General features: G+C 39.4%; 1 protein-coding gene across 1 annotated transcript in view; it reads left to right on the forward strand.

Moving 5' to 3' along the window:
* Window positions 1-23,896, forward strand: part of UBE3C (ubiquitin protein ligase E3C) — a 68,308-nt gene that overhangs the window by 42,639 nt on the left and 1,773 nt on the right. Inside the window, exons 16-23 of the mRNA XM_044424591.1 lie at window positions 107-194; window positions 1,951-2,048; window positions 3,235-3,367; window positions 5,899-6,146; window positions 14,812-15,024; window positions 17,903-18,091; window positions 18,197-18,263; window positions 20,447-20,577. Of these exons, the coding sequence (XP_044280526.1) occupies window positions 107-194; window positions 1,951-2,048; window positions 3,235-3,367; window positions 5,899-6,146; window positions 14,812-15,024; window positions 17,903-18,091; window positions 18,197-18,263; window positions 20,447-20,577 (1,167 nt within the window). The remainder of the gene's footprint in view (window positions 1-106; window positions 195-1,950; window positions 2,049-3,234; window positions 3,368-5,898; window positions 6,147-14,811; window positions 15,025-17,902; window positions 18,092-18,196; window positions 18,264-20,446; window positions 20,578-23,896) is intronic.

Below are 23,896 nucleotides of genomic sequence, written 5' to 3' on the forward strand. Positions count from 1 at the left end.
GTAACATTTTAATAACTATTTACGTGTATTTGAATATTTTTTCTAGTGGTGATTAAATTTTTGGTCTTTTTAAGAAATCTAACCATGACATATAATTCACTACTAGGTTACACAACTTTATGTGCCATCAGCCAGACATGTATGGAGAGTGCGTAGAATGGGAAGAATAGGACCATTGCAGTCTACCTTGGATGGTAAGGCAACATAATTACCTCTTCTTGGAAACTGAAGATGCTACATCTTTTTTATAAGCAGAGAACATATTGCCAGATTCTGAAGTTTTCCAGTCTATTTGTATATATACCTTAGAGGGATTTCTGCTTCATTCATAATGCTGTTCTGTGGCAATACATATATAAAATTCTTGATGGCCATAGGAAATGTGTGTGTGTGTGTGTGTGTGTGTGTGTGTGTGTGTGTGTGTGTACACATCCCACAAAAGACCAGAATTGTATTGGAGTTAGTACTTTGAAATTTAATGATTGGCGAGGATGACCATAGTTCATACATTTCTGAACATTTTTGGTTACCATATATGCTGTTGCATACATTTTAAGGCTTTGGAGGAAAGGAGAAGAATTTGCCTATGAAACCATCCTTTTCACCTGTGCAGGGGATAACTTTGTAAACCAGACCAGTCTTTGGTTACATTTTGTGTCCACCTCCATGTAATAAAGGCTTTCATTCTCCAAAGTTCACTCTGTCTTGATGATCGGTGAATGCCCTTGAGATGAAGAAAGATGTGATCCACATGATTGTGTGAAGACAGGCGCATAACAGTGTGCTTATGATTTGTTTAATCCCACTTGACTCCGTATGGGCTAAAACCAATTAGTGTGAAAGAGCCACTGACTCACATATGGCCATGTTTATTTGTGCTTTTTCATTTAGTTAAATGGCAAGCTCTTGAGTTCTAAATGTCCTGTGTATTGATGACTCCATCCCATATTTCTCTTTAAAGATGGAAATGTTGATGGGGCAATGTAGATAAAATTGACTAATTGACCAGAATAATTGAACTGCTGAAGTTAGATAGAGGTTTACCTTTGCTGTACATGCACTTTCTGCTTTCAAAGTGCTTTTAACCCTTAGCTTAATAGATGGTATACATTGACCGTAATTAAAAATGTTTACTGAAAGTTATCAAAACACTCTCATTCCAAGGGCTTACAATATTGGTATTTGCCCAAAATTCTGAGCAATGTTATGCTCCTCTTCTGTAAATAGGCACTTTTAAATGCCTCCGGTTAAAATTGCATGGAACTTAAAAGTATCGCATCTGTGAACTGTTGCTGCAGAAGCTAGCCAGTTGCTGCTGTCCTGCAAACAGATGCCAAAGAATTGTAACTCTGAACATTATCTCTGTTTCAGTATCAAGGTCAGCTCTTCCAAGAGTGTTTGATCATTCCGGCAGAAGCTGTATGTTTTTGCTTATGAATGGATCTTAAATTGTATTGTCAGATATTGAGAATCAATCATATTTTTGTTTGGAAAGTCTTCATCTTCCAACTATACTGGAAATCTTAGATCTCAGTCAAAATATAGGTAGGGTGTGCCCAGCCTACAACTATCTTGTGTAAATGGGGTCTCATTGACTGTAGGCATCATCCAAAGAGAATCACCAATTCAGACACATGCTTCTGTCTACCCATTAGCTCTTCCTTTCCCAATTGCAGTTCCTTGCTTTTCATGGGAAGTGGTTGGCAGTGTGCCTCATTTTGGCGTGATATTCAGTGTATGGAAAATGCAGCAGGAAAGCAGACCAAGCCCATCTATGTAAGCAGGAACTCTCAGGGGAGATCTGGGGATCCTGGTTTATGTTTGCTCTGTTCATGGAACTCCATGTACTTTGTATGGGTTGCAAATCTCACCATTCAGAGAAGAATAGAAAGAAAGTTTGTCACATTGCACATCCAGACTGAGTGCACCTTCTCCTTTTGCATTCACCAGTGGGCTTGGATCCAGCACCTCTTTCTGTATCTGAGGAACGGCAGCTTGCAATATTGACTGAACTACCTTTTGTGGTTCCTTTTGAAGAAAGAGTAAAGGTACGTCATCTTTTTAACTCTTGTGTTTTTGACAGTAAGTATACACCAGTTAATGTATTTGTTAAATATGCCATCTTGCACTGCCTGTATCTTGAAAGATAGTGTGCCCCTTTGCCAGTAAGGACATTCCATCTGATCATGCTGTTCCAGTTACCACTGTAAAGATGCTTCAGTTTCAGCCTGTCACTTTGTTACACTGGAGATATAGCAACGATCTGCCTGCCTGAATCCAAAGGTCTTGTTGGATGTATACTTATCCCTCCATGAACACATGCACTGAGCCTTCAATTTTTCAGCTGTTCTTGTCTTACATGATCAATGGTTCCAAAAATGACATTGAAAGGCACTCCTGAAGTTTCCTTGCACTCCGAAAGTGGCTTGACAGGAGGCAAGAGGACCGTTATTGAAAGGGGTAGCCTCAGAAAACCCTCCAGTAGGAGTTCTGTATCCAAGTGTTTATCTTAGGGTTTGGGGAATATTAATGAGAAGTTGCAGAACAGATGGATTTCACTTTAGTCATTACTATAAGCCAGGTATTATTTGAAAAACACAAGTATAAAGTCCTACTAGATTTCCGGAATGGACTGTACAGTTATAAAGATGGTGACTTCAAGCTATAATTTGGTTATAACTCTGAAAATCACTTGTCCTTTCTAATATTCTAGAGAGTAGCTGTGGTTTAACGGTGGCTTTTTCATCTTTTTGATTTAAAAAACAACAACTTTCTAAGGTTCTTTTGTTGGCCCTGCAGCTTTCAGCTAATTAGCAAACTGAATTCCCAGAATCATGCTGCCATCAGTGTGTACTAGCACCATCAAGGAAATGAAAGATAGTTCCATGGGAGAAATAAATCACTGTTTCCCAAAAGGACAATGATAAATGTAGGGAAAACGTGTTGCTTAGCATTGGTGAGAGACTTAGAAGTGATACAAAACAATTATAATTTTAGACTTTATTGATATGACATGTTCATTCCCTAATGCAGTTTATATTACTTGTTTTTAACCATTCTATATCCTAACCTACTGATGTGATACATTTACAAACCCTCCAGTATTTCATTATTGTGTAATATAGTTTTAAATACAAGCTGATAAGTTGTGAAATTGTGGAATATTAAAAATCCATACTAAAATGAGATTACTTTACCTCCCTTCCCTTCCCCTCACTACTCACTTCATGCAAGATCTTTCAAAGGCTTATCTATGCTGACAAACAGGAGGTTCAAGGAGAAGGCCCATTTCTGGATGGAATTAACGTCACTATCCGAAGAAATTATATTTATGAAGATGCCTATGACAAACTGTCCCCTGAAAATGGTACAGTGTTTATCAATTAATGCTATAATATGTTCATAGTAATAAAATAACATGTCTTGGGAACTATAAAAACAAGAGCTATACACTTTTTGGATGCATGCAGACCTCGCTTCTAGATTGTGGACCAGTGCATCCTATAAATGAAGATAAATAATTTCTGTCTTGAAAACTGTGGCAAAATATGTGCCCTGATTCAGCATTGTACCCTTATGGGGAGATTTTATGTATTAACTTCTGTGAGGCACAGGTGAAATTGTGTTATGTAAAGATGTTTTCAAAGCTTTTGGTTTGGTTTAGAGAAAACCGGTTGCATGTTAGTTTATTTCAAGTTTCATGTATGTAAGAGCATAAACAGTTATCATGTGCTTCTTTTTTCAGTTTATTCATATTTTTTCTCATTCATTTCCATACTATCATAGCCAACTTTTTCATGCACAGTGGAGAACACACATCAGCCCTACCAATATGACCACTAGAAAACTCCTGGAAATCTTACAGAGACTAGTAGAATAAATTTACCTAAGTGCCCTGGTTTTGGAGACAGTGTGATCTGGGATGCACTGGCTATTAAAATTTATTTGTATCTGTGACGAAATATCAGAGATCCATCTGGACAATGATGGTTAATCTGTCCTCATGCACTGGAGTAAAAGAAATCAATTTTAAGTAAAAGTTTTCAGTGTTTATTTTAAGATGCAAGTCGCTTCAGTATAAATTATATGTACTCTTAAATGTGTATAAACGTCACTTTCATTTATCACAGTACCAAAATTGCCTCTAAAGGCAATTGTTTGCATTTGGATCTGCAGCACCAGTTAAAGTGCAAGTGTTTCTGGTGCTTGGGATATTAGCTATGTGTGTTGGGGTTCTTTCCTAGTTGCACATCATCATAATCCAGTAGACTCAGCATGGCTTTTCCGAACTTCAGGCTATTCAGCTGTTTTTGATTACTTCCCTCCTCCTACCTCTGGAAGACATACATGCTAATTTTATGGGAAATGTTACAGAACTTTAAAGTATTGTTTTTATGAACTGTTGCAAACCACCCAGAGACCTTCAGCTATAGAGTGGCATAGATGTGAAATCATTCTCATCTCAATTTTCTGACAAAGGTTTAGGGAACTTAATGTTTGCACCTATGAAACCTGGTACCAGTGTAATGTTCCAGGGGTTGCGTGTGGCCCTCAAAAGCCCTTACTACCCCGCAGAGTGCTCTAACTCTCTGCCAGTTTCACCACTGTTTATACTGTCCACAGTGTAAAGCAGGGGTCTCAAACTCACAGCCTGCGGGCCAATTGCTGGGACGGGTGGGGCACAGGGGAGGGGTCCTGCGGCCTTCAAAGTGCTGGCGATGCCCAGGCCAGCTGCGGGATAAGCAGCCCCCCACCACCGTGGGGGTGGAATACTTGATGCGGCCCAGCCTCACCCAGACTCCACTTCCAGCGGCCCCCAGGTAAGTTGAGCTAGAGACCCCTGGTATAAAGTCAGCATCCTTCCCCAGAGATCTTTATTCGAATAGCCCCTTTTTTCTGCTACTGCTAGGAGGAAGGAAAGAGCAATCTATCAAGGTCACTGAGTAGAATGTGTGGGCTATGCATGCATATAGCCCCCTGACCCCAAAGCAGCACTTGGATGTAACCCAGGGAGCCATCCAGGTTGTACATCCTTGCTGTAAGACATGGTGTCCAGTTCTTAGATAGTCTATAAATCTTACTGTGGCTGGATGCCCATCATCTCTTGGTAGAACTTAAATTATTTAAGAAACTTGGCTTTGGCCATTTACCAGTAGGCTGTTCCAAACAACTGTGGTACATTGAAAGAGCTCCAGCTCAGAATAATAGCAGACAGATTATTAGTCTTTCAAAGTAAAATGGAATGAGAATCCTTCTGTGGCAAAACCCTCTGTCAAAACATTTTTGTTGAAGTTCAGAGCACATTAAAATACAATTTTCAGCAAGTCAGGTGAATTGCTGAGCAGAACTGAAGCTCTAGATATAAAGCAGGAATGAGTAACCCATGTAAAACTAAGAAAGGGGGGGTTACGGATAGAACAGGTAGATGCAAAAGCTCTTGCTCAGTAACGCCCTTCAATTAGGCTGCAGAAACATTTCTTCTGTATGCAAGCCGCTATCATTCTAGAGCAATTATCCACACAGAAAAATCTTCACTGAACGGCTCCAGATCCATGTTTAAAAAAATACTTATTTGTGGGGCTGTTAGTACTAGATTTCTCTATATGAGAAGCCATTTCATTCGAAATATGTTGCAATATGTTTTAAAGGGGGTGGTTTGAGAGTTGGATGTCTCTTGTAGATAAGCAAGAAGACATAAATGTGCTATGCAGATTATTGGGTTAGTAAGATGGGCGTGATAGTGACATGTTGGGACACAAATAATTTGAATTCTGCATTTTGCTAACTCTTTAGGCTCCTAACTGCTTTGTATTTTTTCGGACTGTTGTTTCTAAATGTATGTATGTATGTATGAAGGGTGCTTAGACATTCTTACGTGACTTTTTTTAATTTCTCCAGAGCCTGATTTGAAAAAAAGAATTCGTGTTCATTTACTTAATGCCCACGGTCTAGATGAGGCTGGTATTGATGGAGGTGGAATATTCCGAGAATTTCTGAATGAACTACTTAAATCAGGATTTAACCCTAACCAGGGATTTTTTAAGACCACTAATGAAGGACTGCTTTATCCTAATCCTGCTGCACAGATGCTTGTTGGAGATTCGTATGCAAGGCACTACTATTTCCTTGGGAGGATGCTTGGAAAGGTAAAAGAAATTGCATATGAATGCGTGTGAACTACAAAGTGGGGTAGAAGTGGGGGATTGCTACTCTCAAGAATGGAGAGTGAACCTGGGAAACAGTAATAAGTTTTATGCATCCTCTCCCTTTGTTGCAGGAGAAGAAAAACTTCCTTTGGATGGCAGTGTTGTTTTGATCTGAAGTGTAGGCATCTAGCTGTAGTCTATATGTTTGACATTCTGAGTTCCTCAAGATGGCTTAAATTTTGAAGTATATGTGAAAAGCTGCACACATGAATTCAGCATAGCATTTCAGATCTTTAGCTTAATAAAAGTACCAAGTTTAGTATCTGTGTAGGTGGGTTTGACTGAAGGAAAATCCGTGTAAGCAATTTATAAACTACAGTGAATCCAGAAAATCACTGTTATGAAGCTACAAATAAATTCCTACATCAGGCAAATAGTCTTTCTGTCTGAATAATGGGTTGATGTAAAACCAAACTATGTGGAATAGTTACGGCTTCTTTCATAGCTGTATTTGCTCTTGCTTGTGACACATGGAAGAAGAGCACTGGAGCACAGATCCACAATGTGAGAATGATTCCTTTATTAATCACAGCCATTCTGCCGTTCTAAATTTCTGGTTTCCCCCTTACCTTACAGTCAGTGCAGCATATTCCGATGCAGTGACACAGGTTGCACGGAATGGCAAAGGTGCGCCAGGGCCATTTCAGTGAATCACGGAATAGTAGAGTTGAAAGGGGCCAGCAGGCCATCGGGTGTAACCCCTTGCTCAGTGCAGGACTCCATGCTAAGCCATCCCTCTCAGGTGGTCCAGTTACATCTTGAATGCTTCTATTGTGGAAGAGCCCACAACCTCCCTAGCCATTGTCATACTGCTTTAACAGTCAGGAAAATTTTCCTGATATGTAGCCTGGATCTGGCTTCCCATCACTTGAGCCCATTGTTCTGTGTCCTGTACTCTGGGATGAGTGAGATCCTGGCCTTCCTCTTTGTGACAACCATTCAAGTGCTATCATATCTCCCCTCAGTCTTCCTTCCTTGTGGCTAAATGTGCCCAGTTTTTTCAATTTGCACATAGGGCTTTGTTTCCAGCCTCCAGACCATGATTGTTGCCTTCCTGTAAGTCCTTTCTGGCTTGTCTGCATCTTGCTTAAACTGGAGTGCCCAGAAGTGGGTGCAGCACTCCAGACGAGGCCTCATTAGATGGCCTGGATGAGTTGTGGCTCTCTCATGACTCTGGTTTGCCTTGACATGGTATGTGATATAGTCCTTACCACAACATCTGGCCCAATCAGAAACCCTACACGATGATGATTATATAAGCAGCTGTATATAAACTCCTGGGAGAGTTTGTAAAAACTTACCTTGCCGACAGGTGAAACACACTCACCTTTACATTTTGCCTGGATATTAATTGCTTTAAAGTATAAAAGAAATTAAGAAGCTTGACTTATGATTGAGAGAAACCAAATAACGCTGTTGTATACTTAGAAATCAGAGGGAACCCAGTCACCTGTCATGTTGAAAGCAGCAGACTAGTACTGTGCAAGTCCTGTGTTTACACAAGGCACAAAATGACCAAGTTATTTAATAATTAGCTGCACCCAGGTGCAGAAATATCCTTTAACTGGCATGTTTGGAAAGCTGATGAACTCAGCTGCAAGATAAGGCACGGCCATACTATTGAATCACAGCCTTATTATTCTGTCCCTGCCACATTTGTGGTTTTAGTTGAAGACCTTGTTGAATATTTATTCATCCATTTATAAAAATGCCCCCATTTTATCCATTTGCAAATAATTTCTAAAATGCAGCAGTATGTTAAATAAAAGCCTTTGTGTAAATAAATTGCATATGCTGCAAAGGAAGCAGTCTGGTCTCCACAGCAATTTCATATTTGTATAAACCAAAAAGGCAAAGAGTGTTGCTGCTAAGAACTCTATATGTTGCAATGTTATCAGAAAACAAATACATTAAAATCAAATAATTTACATATATTTTGTGTTTAGGTAGCCCTTCAGTCAAGTATGCTTTAGTTAGTGCTGAACATCTCCTACATATAATAAATGATCTGTTTGTTCTTGTTCTGTTTTGAATAAATTGTATTTAATATCCACTTGTATATAATTTTTAAAAAATAACAGAATGTAATTATGGTGATTACAATTTTTAAAATGTTCCTTAGGTCCTGAAATAACTGCTTAATAATATTAACTCTGTCACTCTAAAATACCTCTGTGAAGTAGAGGTCATATCTGTTTAGGATTGTCATGAGGCCTGCAAATAGGTACAAGACACTCATTTCCATGTCACCTCAGAACTAAGTTCCACTGAATTTAATGGGGATTACTCAGCTACAGTCTTAATAGACAAATTGATTAGTATAATTGATTTTGAAACATTCTGATTGGCTAAAAGAGTTCCGGATTAAATGGGCAGTAGAGTTTTAAATGGTGGTGTGGCACTCCAACAGATATGGAGGGCAACAGACTGAGAGCAGGCTGCATTACATTTACTTTCTCTCACAGGAGGGAGTGCCTCCTCTACGATGATGCCCGCTGTGGCACACACAGGCATCATCTAGAAATAAAACAGGCCTTTTGCTCCAAAACTCTCAAAATGAAAACATGATTTAAGCAATAGACTAAAACTCTTGTTACTAACAAACCAAGAATTATAGGATTTCCCCATCCGAGGTCAGAGACAGATCTGCACTTTCCCCAATACTTCACAGTAGAGAAAAATTAACAAAGGAAGAGCCATGTTGGGTCAAAATGTGGGTCCAGCAAATCCAGCATTCTGTTCATAGGAAGCCCACAAGCAGGGCATGTGTTTGCTTGCAACTGGAGTGCTTCTGATGCTGGAGGTAACATATAGCCATCAGAACAAGAAGCCAGTGATGGCCTGTTGTTGAATGTCATGATCTGTCAAGGGACCAGATGTCTGCCAGAAGAATAGACAGTCTTAAAGTAACAGCAGCTGTAGTGAATTTGGTGAGGAGCTCTGGGCCTGTCTTCCGCTTCAAGAACTTCATTTATACACTCTGTGGTCCATTTGTATCTGCTAAAACAAATAGCAAACAAAAATCCAGTTCCTCTGTAAAGCTTCTAATTCTCCCAAAAGAAACTCTCAAAATAATTTCATTAGGTAAACTGTATTTGACCTTTGGTTCATGGCTCTAGCTATGCTGATTCAAGTCCATGCATGCCATTAATTGTGAAAAGAAGTGTGAATTTCTTTAATACAGCTAAACAATTTCCAAGTAATAAAAAGTGGCTGATGATTCAGAAATGGGAAAACTTAGTTTTGTTCAATAGATGTTAATGATCTCCCAATATGAATTTATTTTTAAATGATAAACACAAGTGGTGGTCTTGTTTATACTAGTTACTTTCACATAACCAATTATCTTTTCATTACAAATGACTAAACTTAGTACCAGCATTTATAAATATGTGTCCAGCACTAAAAGACTACTAAAAGTGTGGTATTTTAACACTAAATCTTTGAGAGGGAAATGATTGTATTGATTGATTGTGATATTTATTGGGTCATAATGTATTTAAATTTTCTTTAATGCATATGTTAGTGATTGTTTACTGTGATAAAGTGTGCAAAGGTCTCTGCAAGCAATTCTACATGGAAAGAATTACCTCATGTCACTGGTCACTTCTCAATTAAAAGTTCCATTAGCAGATGATTCCAGCTCCTGGTTTGTGTACTGATTGCATTTTATAGCTCCTAAATCAGGCTTCCCCGACAGGGAATAAATAAACAGTTAAAGTATGTGGTAATGGCATCCTGATCTTTTTTTGCCTCTGGAAACACCTAGGTCCATTTCAGTCAATTAGGTTCAGAATATTTACTGAAATAAATTGTGGTGTTTGAACTCTTACTGAAAATGAGTACTTTGCTGATTTGAGGGTATTGATTGGTCTTGAAATGTGTCCCTGCTATTTTAGATTAATGATAGTTACCTTCACACAGGTTTTTAAAATGTTTCATTTAACAAAGTTCTACTGTGTGCTGGTAATTTTCTTCTCAGAGCTCATGTTCATTTCTGCATGAGCTTGTAACAGGACAATTCCTTTGAATATACGAATTCAGGAATATTCATGCTGTGGAATGTCAGCAGTTATATATGCAGTGTTGTCCCAAGCACGTAGAATACTGTATACCATTCTAGTAATAGACTGATAAAAGTATTTTCACTTAGTAGTGCTCTTACATCTATGGAAACATATGCACAGGTGTGTGAAATGATTTGCAAAGTTTTGGTGGGAAGGTGATGATGTGGATTGACCAGAAGGCTAACCCAGGCAGCTGAACTAAGGAAAACCAAAAATTTCCAGCTCCCAAATGGATTCTTCCTACTTCCCCAGTCTAGAGTTTATCTGTGTTTCCTTCTGTTCCTTCCTTGCCTGATGGAAGAATTAGGATGCATTGCATTTCCAGTTGGGAAAAGCTGAAATGCTTATAGAAGCTATAGGGATGGTAGCAATGGCATTAAAAAAAGCATGACCTTTACTTGTAGAACTAACAAATGGACTTACCTTTGCATTATTTGGAGTGATCCTTAGATTGATACAATGACGCCTTCATGGGATGGTTGCAGTGGCAGGGGCTGTGCGTAAGCCCCTGCCATGGTGTCCAGTTGGGGGAGGGGGTCTGTCCACACTCCCACTGAGGGGGGCTGCTCTTCAGCAGGGGGATGAGGGTAGCCATATTGCTGCTTCTTTGACTGCTCCCCCGAGTTCCAGCTGTGTGAATTGCAAAGCTTTGTGCTGATTAGGGACATTTGCCACCTAGTGACTGAAGATGTTACTACTGGCTTCAAATGTGCTTTGAGATAATGCATCTTAACAAACTAACTTCCAAATGTACACCTATAGGAACCCTTTAGTATGCATGCAGTGTTCAGATGTCTGTATTTCATGGTCTTGGTTTTGACAGACATATACATGTCTTTATTGTCACAGATTTTTATAGTGCAGTGGCTCAGTGTAGCAATTCTGTGCTATTAATACAGTATAGGTCATAATATTATTCCTTTTTATAATAGAGATACATAGTTGGTTTTCATATGTGAGGAATAGTTTCTTTAGTGTAAAGAGAAAAATCATATAGACAATAAGTCTGTTTTTCCATAGACAGGAAGGCCAATTTGATACATCAGGGAAACACATGTGTTAGAAACGTTAAAAATATAATTTAGGTTTTCATTTTCCCCAATAAGTGCTTCTTAGATTCTTGGACTACAATCTCAGCATTTTCAACCCTGACTTATGTCAGTTGGGAAGTCAATGTACAGAGCATCTGGACAGCATCAGGTTGGGCAAGTCTTGTCTAGTTGATTTTCACATTTTTTTCCTTCTTGGTAAAGGTCAAGGTGCAAGCAAGGCATACTGCTTGGGAATGTTCTGTCATACTTGTGGCCATTCAGCCCATTGTGTTCTTGCTGTAACGATGGGCTACATACCTAACCTAACATGCGGAAGAGCTCCTAATTATCTAAATATCACTAATCATTCTCTAGCTCTGTTGTTCACATTACTGTGGATTGTGTGTTATGGTGTTCATCTTTTTCCCTGTGTTCCGGATAACATTCTGGTCATGCCAAACGGCATCTTAGGATAGACTGTGTTTTTAATTACAAGCCCCATAGACACTGGAGGTATAGTATTTTAGAGACCTGTATACTGGTACTAACTCCTTGAATTACCTTGCCATTTGAGTTAGGAAGACCGTATTTTTAGGCACCTTAGATTAGCTTTTAAGTGGATTAGCTTGTAATCACATCCCTTAGATTTCGGTGTCATTTAGCACACAATCCTGTGGCTTCTCAACATTGTTGGAGGGGGCAGAATTGGACCATTTAGAGCCCTAGGCCATAAGTTCAGCAGTTTCAGAGCTGGAACTCCCAAGTGCTGAGCCCTACCCTCCTCTTGCCAACATGGAAAGAACTGCACTGGTAGCTACTCCTTGGTAGGATTCAGCCTCAGAGAGGAAGAAATGGGACTTGCTGGGACCAGGAGGGAGGAGTCTGGGCCAACGGCTTATGCCATATCCAAGCAGGTCTCCCCATGCTTTAGATGCACATAAGTGTGGAGGTTTGCCTGCTTTGAGCATGGAAGGCATTGGAATAAGCTCTATTTCAAGGCAGCCGAAGGACACTACAGCCCCACCACATTATGTACAAGCAAGAAAACCTTAGCAAAATTCCTGTGAGCAGGAATTCCATTTGACTTTTTCTGTGTAATATCTGCTGCTGGAAGAAGATTGCATCAGCAAAATGGGGCAGTGGATTGTGCCTATAACGTAGTGTTCACTTCATTCCAAACTGTGAACTTGGATGCCTTTCTGTCATGTATTCTTTTTAGTTCTTAACTTGAAAATGAAAGATCAAGGTGAGCTTGACTTGGCCAAGAAAACTCCAGAAGACAGGACATTCATGCGTGGTGAAGCCTATTGTATTTTGCCACCTGGAAAGAGCAGAGCTCAACTGTGATTAACTTAACAAAGAATTATTACACATTTGAGAGATGTTCATTACAAAACTTAGCTTTTACTCTAATTGGAATATTAATGATTCATCTTACCTTGTTTATGAATGTTTCATTTCCTTTTTTTTTTATTTGGAAGAACTTGGCTACGGAAAGCTGCATTTAATTAAAATGACAATCAAGATTGCACAATCAAGGTGGCCTAAAAATGCTTTATATAGTTTTTAGATTAAGTTATAAATGTTTGCTGTGGAACTACCTGAAGATTGATAGAGATGCATTTGAAAAGCATTATTTTTATATTGATTCTTAATGTAGTAAATTACTAAAGTTATTTGGCAGCAAACAGAAATGGCCTGTGATGTTGTTCACATTTATTCTCCTGATAGCACCACAATTTGCATTAATTGCATTGGTAGTGCACTCACTTATATTAAAAGGCTTCTACTATAATTAATCCTTTTTATTTCAAATCATTTTGGCACAATTTCCAGCAATAAACACTCATAAAAGACAGACATTTGAAAAATAACATGCAGGTCCTTTCAATATACCTATTGCTATTTTCCCTTGACATGGAGTTATTGATAGGCTTCTAGGAGCCAGTGTTACATATGGCTAAGAATTAAGACCCACATGAAAAATGGTAAGTGGATTATTTTGCATAAAAAATAGACACTTCTTGAATCTGTGTAATTAACCTGTGTTTAGAAAATACCTTGATTTACGCCTACATTTGTATTTCAGTTGCATACATTATGGAAATTTAATTTATAATCCATTTAGCTGATGTGATCATAGTGTTTAGGGCCATCATTTATTAGTGCATGCATATTAAATACTTAAAGGCTTAAACCTGACTTGTGTTTTCAAAGAGTGAGATGGGGAAATAGGTGGAGTCTATGCAACTGCAAAAATATTTGGTGAGTCATCAGTGAAATCCTATTTTAATTTCAGGTAGTTTTGATATATATAACAAGGTAGTTTTGTGTGTGTGTTCTAAATTCAAAACACCAAACGTTGACCTTACAGATTAACAATTTACATTAGAAGTTTACTTTAAAAATTCAGCAACACAAATGAAAGGTTCAACTTCCATGTCAGTACCAAATCATTTATTTGTGCTTACGGAATACCTTGTTGACTTTGATCTCATTGACCATATATTCTTGGTGCTAGTAGAGTATCCTCCATGTGTTAAGGTATCTTTGACAGATACTTTTTCAGGTTTTTTTGTTACAATGGATGATCGGTGCTTTTTGCTGCTCTTTTCGGTGGTCTTGTTCATTCTTGTTTTGATCTTGCATGCTGAAAGTTTTGAAGTGTTGAACTTAGAAATAAAATAAACTAGCATTTCTGGCCTTATATACATTCATGTTTGTATAAAGTGTAGGGATATGATACGATAAATGAGTACACAAAACTAAAAGGTTTGGGTTAGGAATACATAGCATAGAGATAACCTAAAGTAGCAAACAGTGACCCAGTTAGTTGCGAGTTAAACAACCCATAGTTAGTTGGGCCCTTGTTGCATTCTGCCCTCTGTCTGCTCATCACTTCTACTTTGCATTTTGTTCTTGAGTGAAAACAGTAAGTTGTCCTTCAACAATTCAGAATTCTGGATTTGTACATGGTGTCAGAGAACCTAGGAACCATCCTGGGTCGTTGTGTATGAAAGTGGGTTCAGAATGGCAGGTGTGTGTGGGAGGCAGTGCACATGTGTGGTCTGGTGTGGTCCCACCAATTGAATGATGGCTGGACTGATGTTTCATATGGCCCAGGTCAGCCTCAACTTCCAGTGTTAAATTGAACTTAGCCATTAGCATGAATCTGCACAGGGGCATTTCTCCATTCCTGCCTCTTTCTGCCTGCTTGGCGTTGACCCATAAAGCAGCACATAGTTCTGATTTCACACCCAGACTGTGTATAAATGCTCTGAAACGAGTACTGCTTCATAAATATGGACGGTGGGGTTGGCATTGTCAAAGTGACATATAAATGAAAAGAGACCTTTTTATTTAGTGCTGGAAAATGGCTTTGTTTACAAGATTGGCCTTTGTAGCAGTAAATTTAAATGAAAGCTTCCAAAATGAAAGGATGCATCAAACATACCTGAGGTATATCAAAACAGGTGAATTAACATTCAGTTCTATTTTCCCCCCAAGGCATTATATGAAAACATGCTTGTTGAGCTTCCGTTCGCCAGTTTTTTCCTCTCGAAGTTGCTGGGGACAAGTGCAGATGTAGACATCCATCACTTGGCTTCCTTAGATCCTGAAATGTACAAAAACCTGCTTTTCCTGAAGAGCTATGAAGGGGATGTTGAAGAACTTGGGCTGAACTTTACTGTGGTGAATAACGACTTGGGAGAGGCACAAGTAAGCAATTCTTCCTTTCCATCCCTAGCACAGCTGGTTAACTATTAATTTCACAGCAGCATTTGTACTCAGATGTCATAGCGATAAGGCACGTGTCCAAGAATAGTTATTTGGGCAATGTGGAGTCAAAGCATATAGACTCCGAGCATTTTATTCCTTTGGTCTGATGCTCATCAAACCAAAGAGAGTCAGCTTGTAGGGCAAGTGGCACTTGCTTTTAGATACCAAAATTTAATCTTTTAAGAGGGAAATAATCATGTGAGAAATGGCTTATAGTTCAGTGAAAGATGTTTTGCGTTGATGTTACCTTTTTTCATTGAAATTGGAAGCACTTACATGTATGGATACAAAGAAAATGCTAAATCCTTCTTTACAAGGTCCAAGAAATATGTTTCATTCTGCTGAATTGTTTTCAGAGAACAGATGTTATAGTTAATGACTCTAACATGCTGCATTGGATGGTATAAAATACTGAATTCATAAATATTTATGATAACAACATGATTGGTAACTCTGTGAGCTAAATAATGCCGTCCAATGTGTGACCTGAAGTTAACCCTCCTACCCACTGAACTTGAAAAAACAAACATCAATTTGGATTCTGAAATGCACATCTAAGACTGTATTGATCAAAGATGCGTCTGTAGTGAAAAACATGAGCTAAAAGTAATCAGTATCATTTAGATGCTTATAGTAAATATCTTGGTGACTTATTAACACCAAAACCATTTTCTAGTTCTGGACAATACTTTTAATTTTTAAGGGCAGGATATGAACTAATTTAGTTGTACTAAGACTCATGGAACTGAGTGGGATTTAAATCATTGCTACCATGTCCTTCCTGTTGATTTGAGTGGAATACAGGTTTAACTGATTTGGTCTGGAAGCAACCCAGTGTTAGTTTGGCACAAGCCAATAAACAGATTAAGCCCCATTTCTGATTGTCAGTTCAGTTTGCAAAGAATATATTGGCCAGGATCCAGAACAAGCGCACAGTTCATTTTATGCCCCTGAGGGATGCTCCGGCTTGTGCCGCTCCCCCCCCCCCAATCCCAGTGTTGCATGAACAGTGTACAAATAGAATAAATAAGTACCTAATAAATTTTGAATAAATGCAACATATATCTACCATAATAAATTGCATTGGTCATGATAGTGCTCACCAGGCACTGGAAGCTGCATGATTCTGAATCTGACCACTGGTCCACTTAGATAAGGCTAAATACTCACCTGGTTGCATGACATGGTAGAGATCATTGTGGGTTATTTACCCACACCAAGCTGTGATGCCTGCAGGCCCCACTTCACATACCCAGCCCCCGCTTTGTGTTGTGCCATGCAAACACAATGAGTGTGGATTCTGCAAGAATTAAAGAATCCTTGTATGACACACAGAATGTTTAAGATTTATGTGAGGGCTTGCATGACATGCCAACCTCAAAGCAGGAGCTAGATATACAAAATAACAGCTGCATGTGTCTTGTTAAATAACCCATAACGGACTGTTGCATCATGTGAAACAGCACAATATTTCTGTGTTGAGGAGCAATGGCCTTTTGTTACCAGATTTACCTGGAGATGTTGGGGATTGAATCTGAGATTTCTTACATTCAATTTGTGTGTTCTCTTCTTTTCCTACAAAAACCTCACCCCTATTAAGGAAAGTAAATTGGAAAATGGATTAGCAATTTGGCTTCAGGGAAAAGTTGAGTTTGAATTTTACCAATTGGAACTCACCAATCTACTATGGGTGAGCATAATCAGTAGAATAGCAGTGGCTCCAGATGAATGTGGTTGCATTATTTTTGGCAACCATATACAAAAGGAGTCCAACCATGGAGACTGTTTTCTAGACCTGGGTATATTTCCACATTTGTGGGACAGAGAGTTTTAATTAGTTTTTAAGTCTAGATAGTGTGCCAGGCCCAGAAGGTTCTGATTTTGTTCCAGGAATAACTGGAGGGTATGGGAACTACACATACGGAGTGCTTCTTCAGCCCCCATTTCTTGTGGCCAGTGATCTTCAGCATGCAGGAGGTTGGTAGTGTGGCTGAAAGCATGCCGCACCAAAGCCCATCTGAGGCAAAATCAAGCGTTGCTTTGGGATGCCTCTGGTTTTCCTACTATTTCAGAAATTTGGAGGCGTACAAAGCACAGCTTGGTAGATCATGGTGAGATCCTCCGACTATATCACACAGAAACCATATTTGTGAGATAGACTCAGAATCCACCACAATGTGTTGTCGGCAGGCCTCTAAAAGGTTTGGGGAAACTGTTACCCTGGAGTTTCTGCAGAGCAGAACTAATTGATTCCTTGCTACGTCAAAGCTTTCGCTGGTTGTGCTTCCCTCCTCCCTAAGTATATATTAAAATATTTGTGGTCAGAATGTTAAGCATATTTTTAACAGTGGCTGCTCTTAAAATGAAATTGCGTTTTGCTGATAACTTTCTTGAAGACATTATTTTTGGTTGCATTCAAACTAAAAATGAAAGCTTTGAAAATACATATGTGCCTATTCAGCCTGTGAATTATGACCTCCAGCATAATATTAATAGTTACACGATGCCACCTAGTGGCAGAAGTTGTGACAAAAATAGGCCACATTGCTTTCCTGACTGCCAAAATTTAGGTCATATGCCCTTCTATGCAAGGACTGGTTTTGTTTGTTAATTTGTAAATGTCCATCTGTATTACTGAACAAATATGCAGTACTCTGTACAAATATGCATTCGTTACTGATTAACGGATTTTGGGCTGTACGGGTTGCTGTACCTCACAATATCATGAAATACAGTGTTAGGATTTGGGGTTAAAAGGTTACATACCAGCACCAAGGGAATATGACATTTATTTCATACAAATGTTTGTGTTTTACAGGTAGTTGAACTGAAGCCTGGTGGAAAGGATATTCCTGTCACTAGCGCTAACCGGATTGCCTACATCCATCTTGTGGCAGACTATAGGTTAAACAAGCAGATCAGGCAGCACTGCCTAGCGTTTAGACAGGGACTTGCCAATGTTGTTAATCTGGAATGGCTTAGAATGTTTGATCAGCAAGAAATTCAGGTATTGTTGCATAACTGTATAAACAGAACAATTATTTTACTAGTGTAAAAAAGTCCAAAGATTTGAGAATTCTAAACGTATATATTTCTTTTTCATTCATTCTAGGTTTTGATTTCAGGTGCACAGGTTCCTATTAATCTAGATGACCTTAAAACTTTCACAAACTATTCAGGCAAGTATATTGTAATTAAATGAGCTACCACAAACCAAAATCCAAGACTTGACCCAGAAAGGTCTACTACAATTATTTTTGTTGATTTCAGTGGAATAATTAACTGTATGCTTTTTTCTTTAAGATAATTAAAGGGACTTTGCTGAATTTTTTCCTAAGAAAATACTCAGCTCACTTTTTTGAAACAACACCTTTCCAGTTACAATTTAGTGACATTTGAACAAACAAATCTGGCGCCAAGACACTGAAAATAAAAAGTATTGGTGTAGTGTGTTATATTTCCTTAGAATTACAGAATAACCAAGTTGGAAGGGGCCTATAAGACCATCGAGTCCAACTCTGGAGAAGGGGTGTTAATGGCTAATTAGTAGATCCTCAAATTGGAGGCCTGCTTGACTTCTTTCTACTGATTTTCTCCATGCCGTGTATAAATTTATTGTATTTCTTTTTCTAAGGAGGCATGCTTTTCATGAAATGCATTCCATATACTGCCAAGGCTCTTTTATGCCATTGTCTGCTCATTGACAGAATGGGATTTTTTCTTTTAGAAAGGTATGAGAAGTTGGTCCCTGTTGCAAATGCACGTTGGCGCTAAAGTACATGAGCCCAAGTGAGCACTCATGCAAATCCCTCCCCCAGACTTAAAAACTGGCTGCATTTCCACATTACTGAGATGAACAACACCCCCACCACACACACACACACACACACACACACACACACACACACACACACACACACCAGTCCACTGTAGCATCTGCATGTCAGATTCATAGAAATCCAGATGCACTTGAATTTTGCTAATTTCTCTGATGTCAGTATGCCTCACTTGCCTTTTTTCTAAACTAAAAAGCCTCAAATGCCATCTCTCTTCATAGGGTAGTTTGTCTTGTCCCTTGATCATTTTGGTTGGTTGTCCTTTGCTGCACCTTTTCCAGTGCTGTATCCTTCCTTTGAGGTGTAACAGTAACAGCTGGACACAGCATTCCAAGACTGGTTGCACCACAGTTTTGTACAATGGTGCTACCATATTGCCAATTTTATTTTCAACTCCTCTCCTATTGATCCCCAACTTTGTCACAGCCAGCTAGGTCAAAGCTGACATGGAGTGGTCCTCCACAACCTGGAGGTCTCTTTCCTCGTCAATCATAGCCAGCTCAGTTCCTATTAGCATTGAGGTAAGTAACATGGCCCCATGTGCCTTTGGACACCTTTTATAGTGCCCAGCAAAACGCCTTAGCTTTCCTCCTCCTCCTCAGTTACTAATAGCTGGGGTAGCTTTAAAGCAAAGTGCATACCCCTCTTTCCCACCTCCTTTTTCCACGGTACTCAGAATCATTAATAGGAAATGTAGATGGAGGGTGGCTGCAGTGCATCCTTTCTGTGGTGGTGCCCAGGACAGTCTAACTGCCAATGGTACCCACAGGCCCCAAAGCTTTCCCTGCTCCAGTATTAGCGTATATGTAGATTTAGGACAGATTTGCCCAATGTCCATCGTTTTGCACTTGGTTACAGTGAACCGCACCTGCCTTTTTAAAGCCCATTTCCAATTGTTACCCCCTTTTGTTTAATTCGGTTAATTGAAAGTTCTAATTAGGATATATACATGGTTTGTATTGACCTTTCTCTGTGAAATTTAGACTAGGATACTTGAGGGTCCCAATATTGGTCTGAATCAGGCCTGCAGCAACTTGCAGTTGAAAGCATCTCAGGTGCCTTTAATTTCCTCAGCGTTAAAGGGACTGCAGGAAATATTCTCTGCACTTTCTTTCCTGTGCAAACTTTTCTTTGGCTGTTTCCAGAACCTGAGGCTATTTCCAACATGTGTCGAATCTGGTAATTTGTTAAAAACAAAACAAAACCGCTAGTTCTATTCATGTAGCATGGGATGTGCAGTTCCGTTGCTTTCCGAGTCCGCACAGCTGAAGTGTGGCAGTTCGCCCTCTTCCTTTGCTGGTGTATATGTACTGCAATTTGCACAGTGCAGCCTTCCTGCACCAAGTACTGTAAGAACTGAGAACAAAAAGCCACGAAGAGGTGTAACTTGGTGCTTAGCACAACCTTCAATGAGAATCTGTATGACCCATTAAGTATGTTCAGAATACACTGTAGAGTATCTTAAATGTGCAGTAGCAGTCTTTTCCAGATTTGATGCTATCTAATTTGCTTTTGAAAAATTGTAGGTGGCTATTCTGCAGATCATCCAGTAATCAAAATCTTTTGGAGAGTTGTAGAAAGCTTTGCTGATGATGAAAAGCGTAAATTACTCAAGTTTGTGACAAGCTGCTCACGCCCTCCACTTCTGGGGTTTAAGGTATCTGTTTTCCTATTACAGCCATAGTCATGATATAGTAATTTTTAAAAATGCTTTTAAAGAAACCATACAATAAGTAGATACGCACCATTTGCAAGGTTAAGTGCTAGAAGTTGTGCATGTATCTGTTTTAAATGTGAGGCTTAGATGGCACTCCTGTCCACACAGTGGGACTTACTTTTGAGTAGACGAGTATGAGAATGCTCTGATAGCTGCCTTTACACTGATCAAGCTGTGTAAAAAAGCTCACTCAATTGCCCAAATGGAAATAGGTTGTGAGCCTACAATAAAGCATGATAGGCAGTCAAAGAAGAGGGCCAGTGTGGCGCAGTGGTCAAGAGCATGGGCCTGGGACTCAGACCATCTGGGTTCCAGTCCCCACTCAGCCATGGAGCCAACTGGGAGACTTTGGGCCTGTCCCAGACTCTCAGCCCAACCTACCTCACAGGGTGGTTGTTGTGGGGATAAGATGGAGGAGGAGAATGATGTAAGCTGCCTTGAGCCCTTTGTAGGAAAAAGGCAGGATATAAATCGCAATAGAAAGAAGGAAGGAAGGAAGGGAGGGAGGGAGGGAGGGAGGGAGGGAAAAAAATGCATCCATCAGAGAAGGACACCACACATATGACTGATGATATGAGTAGTCAATGCAATAACACCAGGCTGTTACTGAAATCTAACGAGCACTTTGGTTGAGGAATAACATTCTATTATCAAATATTGCTTAGTCGAATCTAGATTCAGATATGTGTACCTGTGCTGGTAGAGGCAGATTTCCTCCTTTAGTTCCCTTGAAATGCTACTTAGAGGGTTGGGGAACTCTACTGAATGGGGTGAGCTATGTATAGGGGAATGCTTGAAAAGTGGACAGAAGCACCATCTGTAGGCAGTGTCCTTTCTACAGCCAATCCATCATTTGCCCATTGAAGTGAGAAAGTGTTACCATACTATATGCAAGCAGTACAGGAAGCTTCAGAAAAGCAGTATAATTCCGTGCCCATAATAAATGTTGCTGCAGTACTTGGAAGACAAAGAGCACCATGTACTGTAAGTAGTAATTAGTTTTTGCCATGAAATAAGTGGATTCATTTAATGAAGAAATATATATTGAGGGCAGCAATTAGAGCAAAATGCCTTCAGTAATTAATTGTACATAGCTGTATTAAAATAGAAGATAATTAAATGTTACTGCTAAGAACATAACTTTCTAATAGGCTGGCTTTGAAATCTTGTCCATACTACATCGTGAAACCTTCACCTTTTGCTAAAGTTAGCCCAGACACATTTAGAAGAATGCAGTGTGTCTTGAAGTACTTTACTTATAAATAGCACAGTCAGGGCTCACACCATTTTTTTACAGGGAGTTTTCAATGCCAGCAGCTTGAGCTTGCAATAACATATGCTAAAGCTAATTAAAGTTTAATAAGTTTAATAAATGAGATTGTTACAGACAAAAAAAAATCATTAAAGTGCAGTTGGAAACAGTTAAGTTCTAATCAGGTCACACAATAAATTGATGATGCTTCTCGCTTCTCTGCTATTGCAAATTCCCGTTGCACAGTATTTAATTATGCAACAAATGGTGCCCTTGGCTTGACATTTCAATATAGAACTTCATTTTTAACACTTTTAAGGCTTAAAGTAGGAAAATTCAATTAGCATTTTGAAAGGAACACTAAAAATACAGCATTTTAGCTATGACATACATTTTAAAGCCTCCATTTAAACGATAATTTAACTTAAAATCTCATTAACCTCCTGGCTTGGGGTGTTAGGGTTCTTTCTTTTTCAAAGTTTCTAAAACCAGAGGATCTATTTCCATGCACCAAGGTTTTGATGAAATTAATATACCCTTGCCAAGAAAGTAGAGCTTTGGACGTGACATGTGAATGTCTTCTCTGTTCCTGTCCTGGGGAGAGACTTCATTTTCTAAGAGATGAAGAAAACTATACTTCCGGTTTTAGAAAACTGTTTGGCATCATCACGTGTTTACGTCACGTGTTTGTATCCTGTCAGAGGCAGAGTCCTTAAATCAGCATTCTCCAACCTGGTGCCCTCCAGATGGGTTGCACGGGCTGGGGTGTGGTGAGTTGTAGTCCAACACACCTGGAGAGCATCAAGTTGGGGAAAGATGCTGTAAGTGGTTGATTCAAAGCAAGAATGGGCCCCAACAAACATGCTTCCCCAAGAACCTGCATGGTTTAACTATGTCGTGTTCTGCAGAATACTGTGTTTTCTGGTCACTCTGGTCTCCTTGCAATGCCAAAATAGGGATACTATAGGAAATAGATTGTTGCATACATTTAGAAATGCAAAGGGTACAAAGCTGCCTTGGATGCCATTTGGGGGAGGGCAGGGAGAAAGGCCGTATCCAAGCTAAATAAATAAATACGCCTCCATCTGGAGCCACAATCCTTAAGCCTGGGTTCAGAATGGTGTAATATCAAGGCCTCTTTATATGGAAGCTTATGAGCATCCTGCGCAGGGCAGGAGGAGTGACGGAGGTGATTTCCCTCCCCATCCTGCATTTGTGCAATAGGAGCTTTTTTGCCATCCACTGCAAGTGCTTCTGGGGGAGGCGGTGGGTGCTGGAGAGATCTCAGGATAGTTCACATTGGAGGTTCTCCCATCTCCTCACCTTTCTTCCCACCAAAACAACCCCCTTTTGGTGTTCTTTGAGGCGGCTTCCCTGATGTTAGAGAGGCAGCCACTGTGGTTCTTTTCACATCGGCAGCAATGGGGAAAGGGGATGAGAGAGCCACCTCCCAGTGCTGCCACTGAGCATAGAACTGGGAATCTGAAACGGGCCGTAGGATTGCTCCCTTAGTGTTGTACCACTGTAGGAGAAAAAATATTTAGAAAAATGGTTGGGAAACAGTTTGAGGATTCTTTAAATGTAAGTGTGGATAAACTCTTAAGTGCTCATGTTTCAACTCCTCAGCTTTAGCAATTGCATAAGAAATCTAACATTTTTAGTTGCATAATATATTTTTATTAGGTTTGTAATTCTTTTACTGTATTTTTAATTGTGTGGTAAAGGGCCTTGAATATCCCAAGTGCAGTTTGCACTGCTGTTAAGGAAAATTGGGGTGGGGTGGGGAGCCTGTGGATCTACTTTAACAGTTTTTTGGATATTGCCCAAAATCTCAATTAGGCAGCAAGTTAGTGTGCCATCACTGTTGAATAACAGAAGTATAAAAATTATGTGATAGGGAATAATCAGCTTTTAATTATCAATGTTTCAGCATTTTCCATTAGGGTTCCAGCATCTCCAGAAGCTAATATTGTTTTCTTTTCATAAAATTTTGTTTTGGATTTAGGA

The sequence above is a fragment of the Varanus komodoensis genome, unplaced genomic scaffold (assembly GCF_004798865.1).
Source record: "Varanus komodoensis strain SLA01 unplaced genomic scaffold, ASM479886v1 scaffold15, whole genome shotgun sequence".
Taxonomy (NCBI): domain Eukaryota; kingdom Metazoa; phylum Chordata; class Lepidosauria; order Squamata; family Varanidae; genus Varanus; species Varanus komodoensis.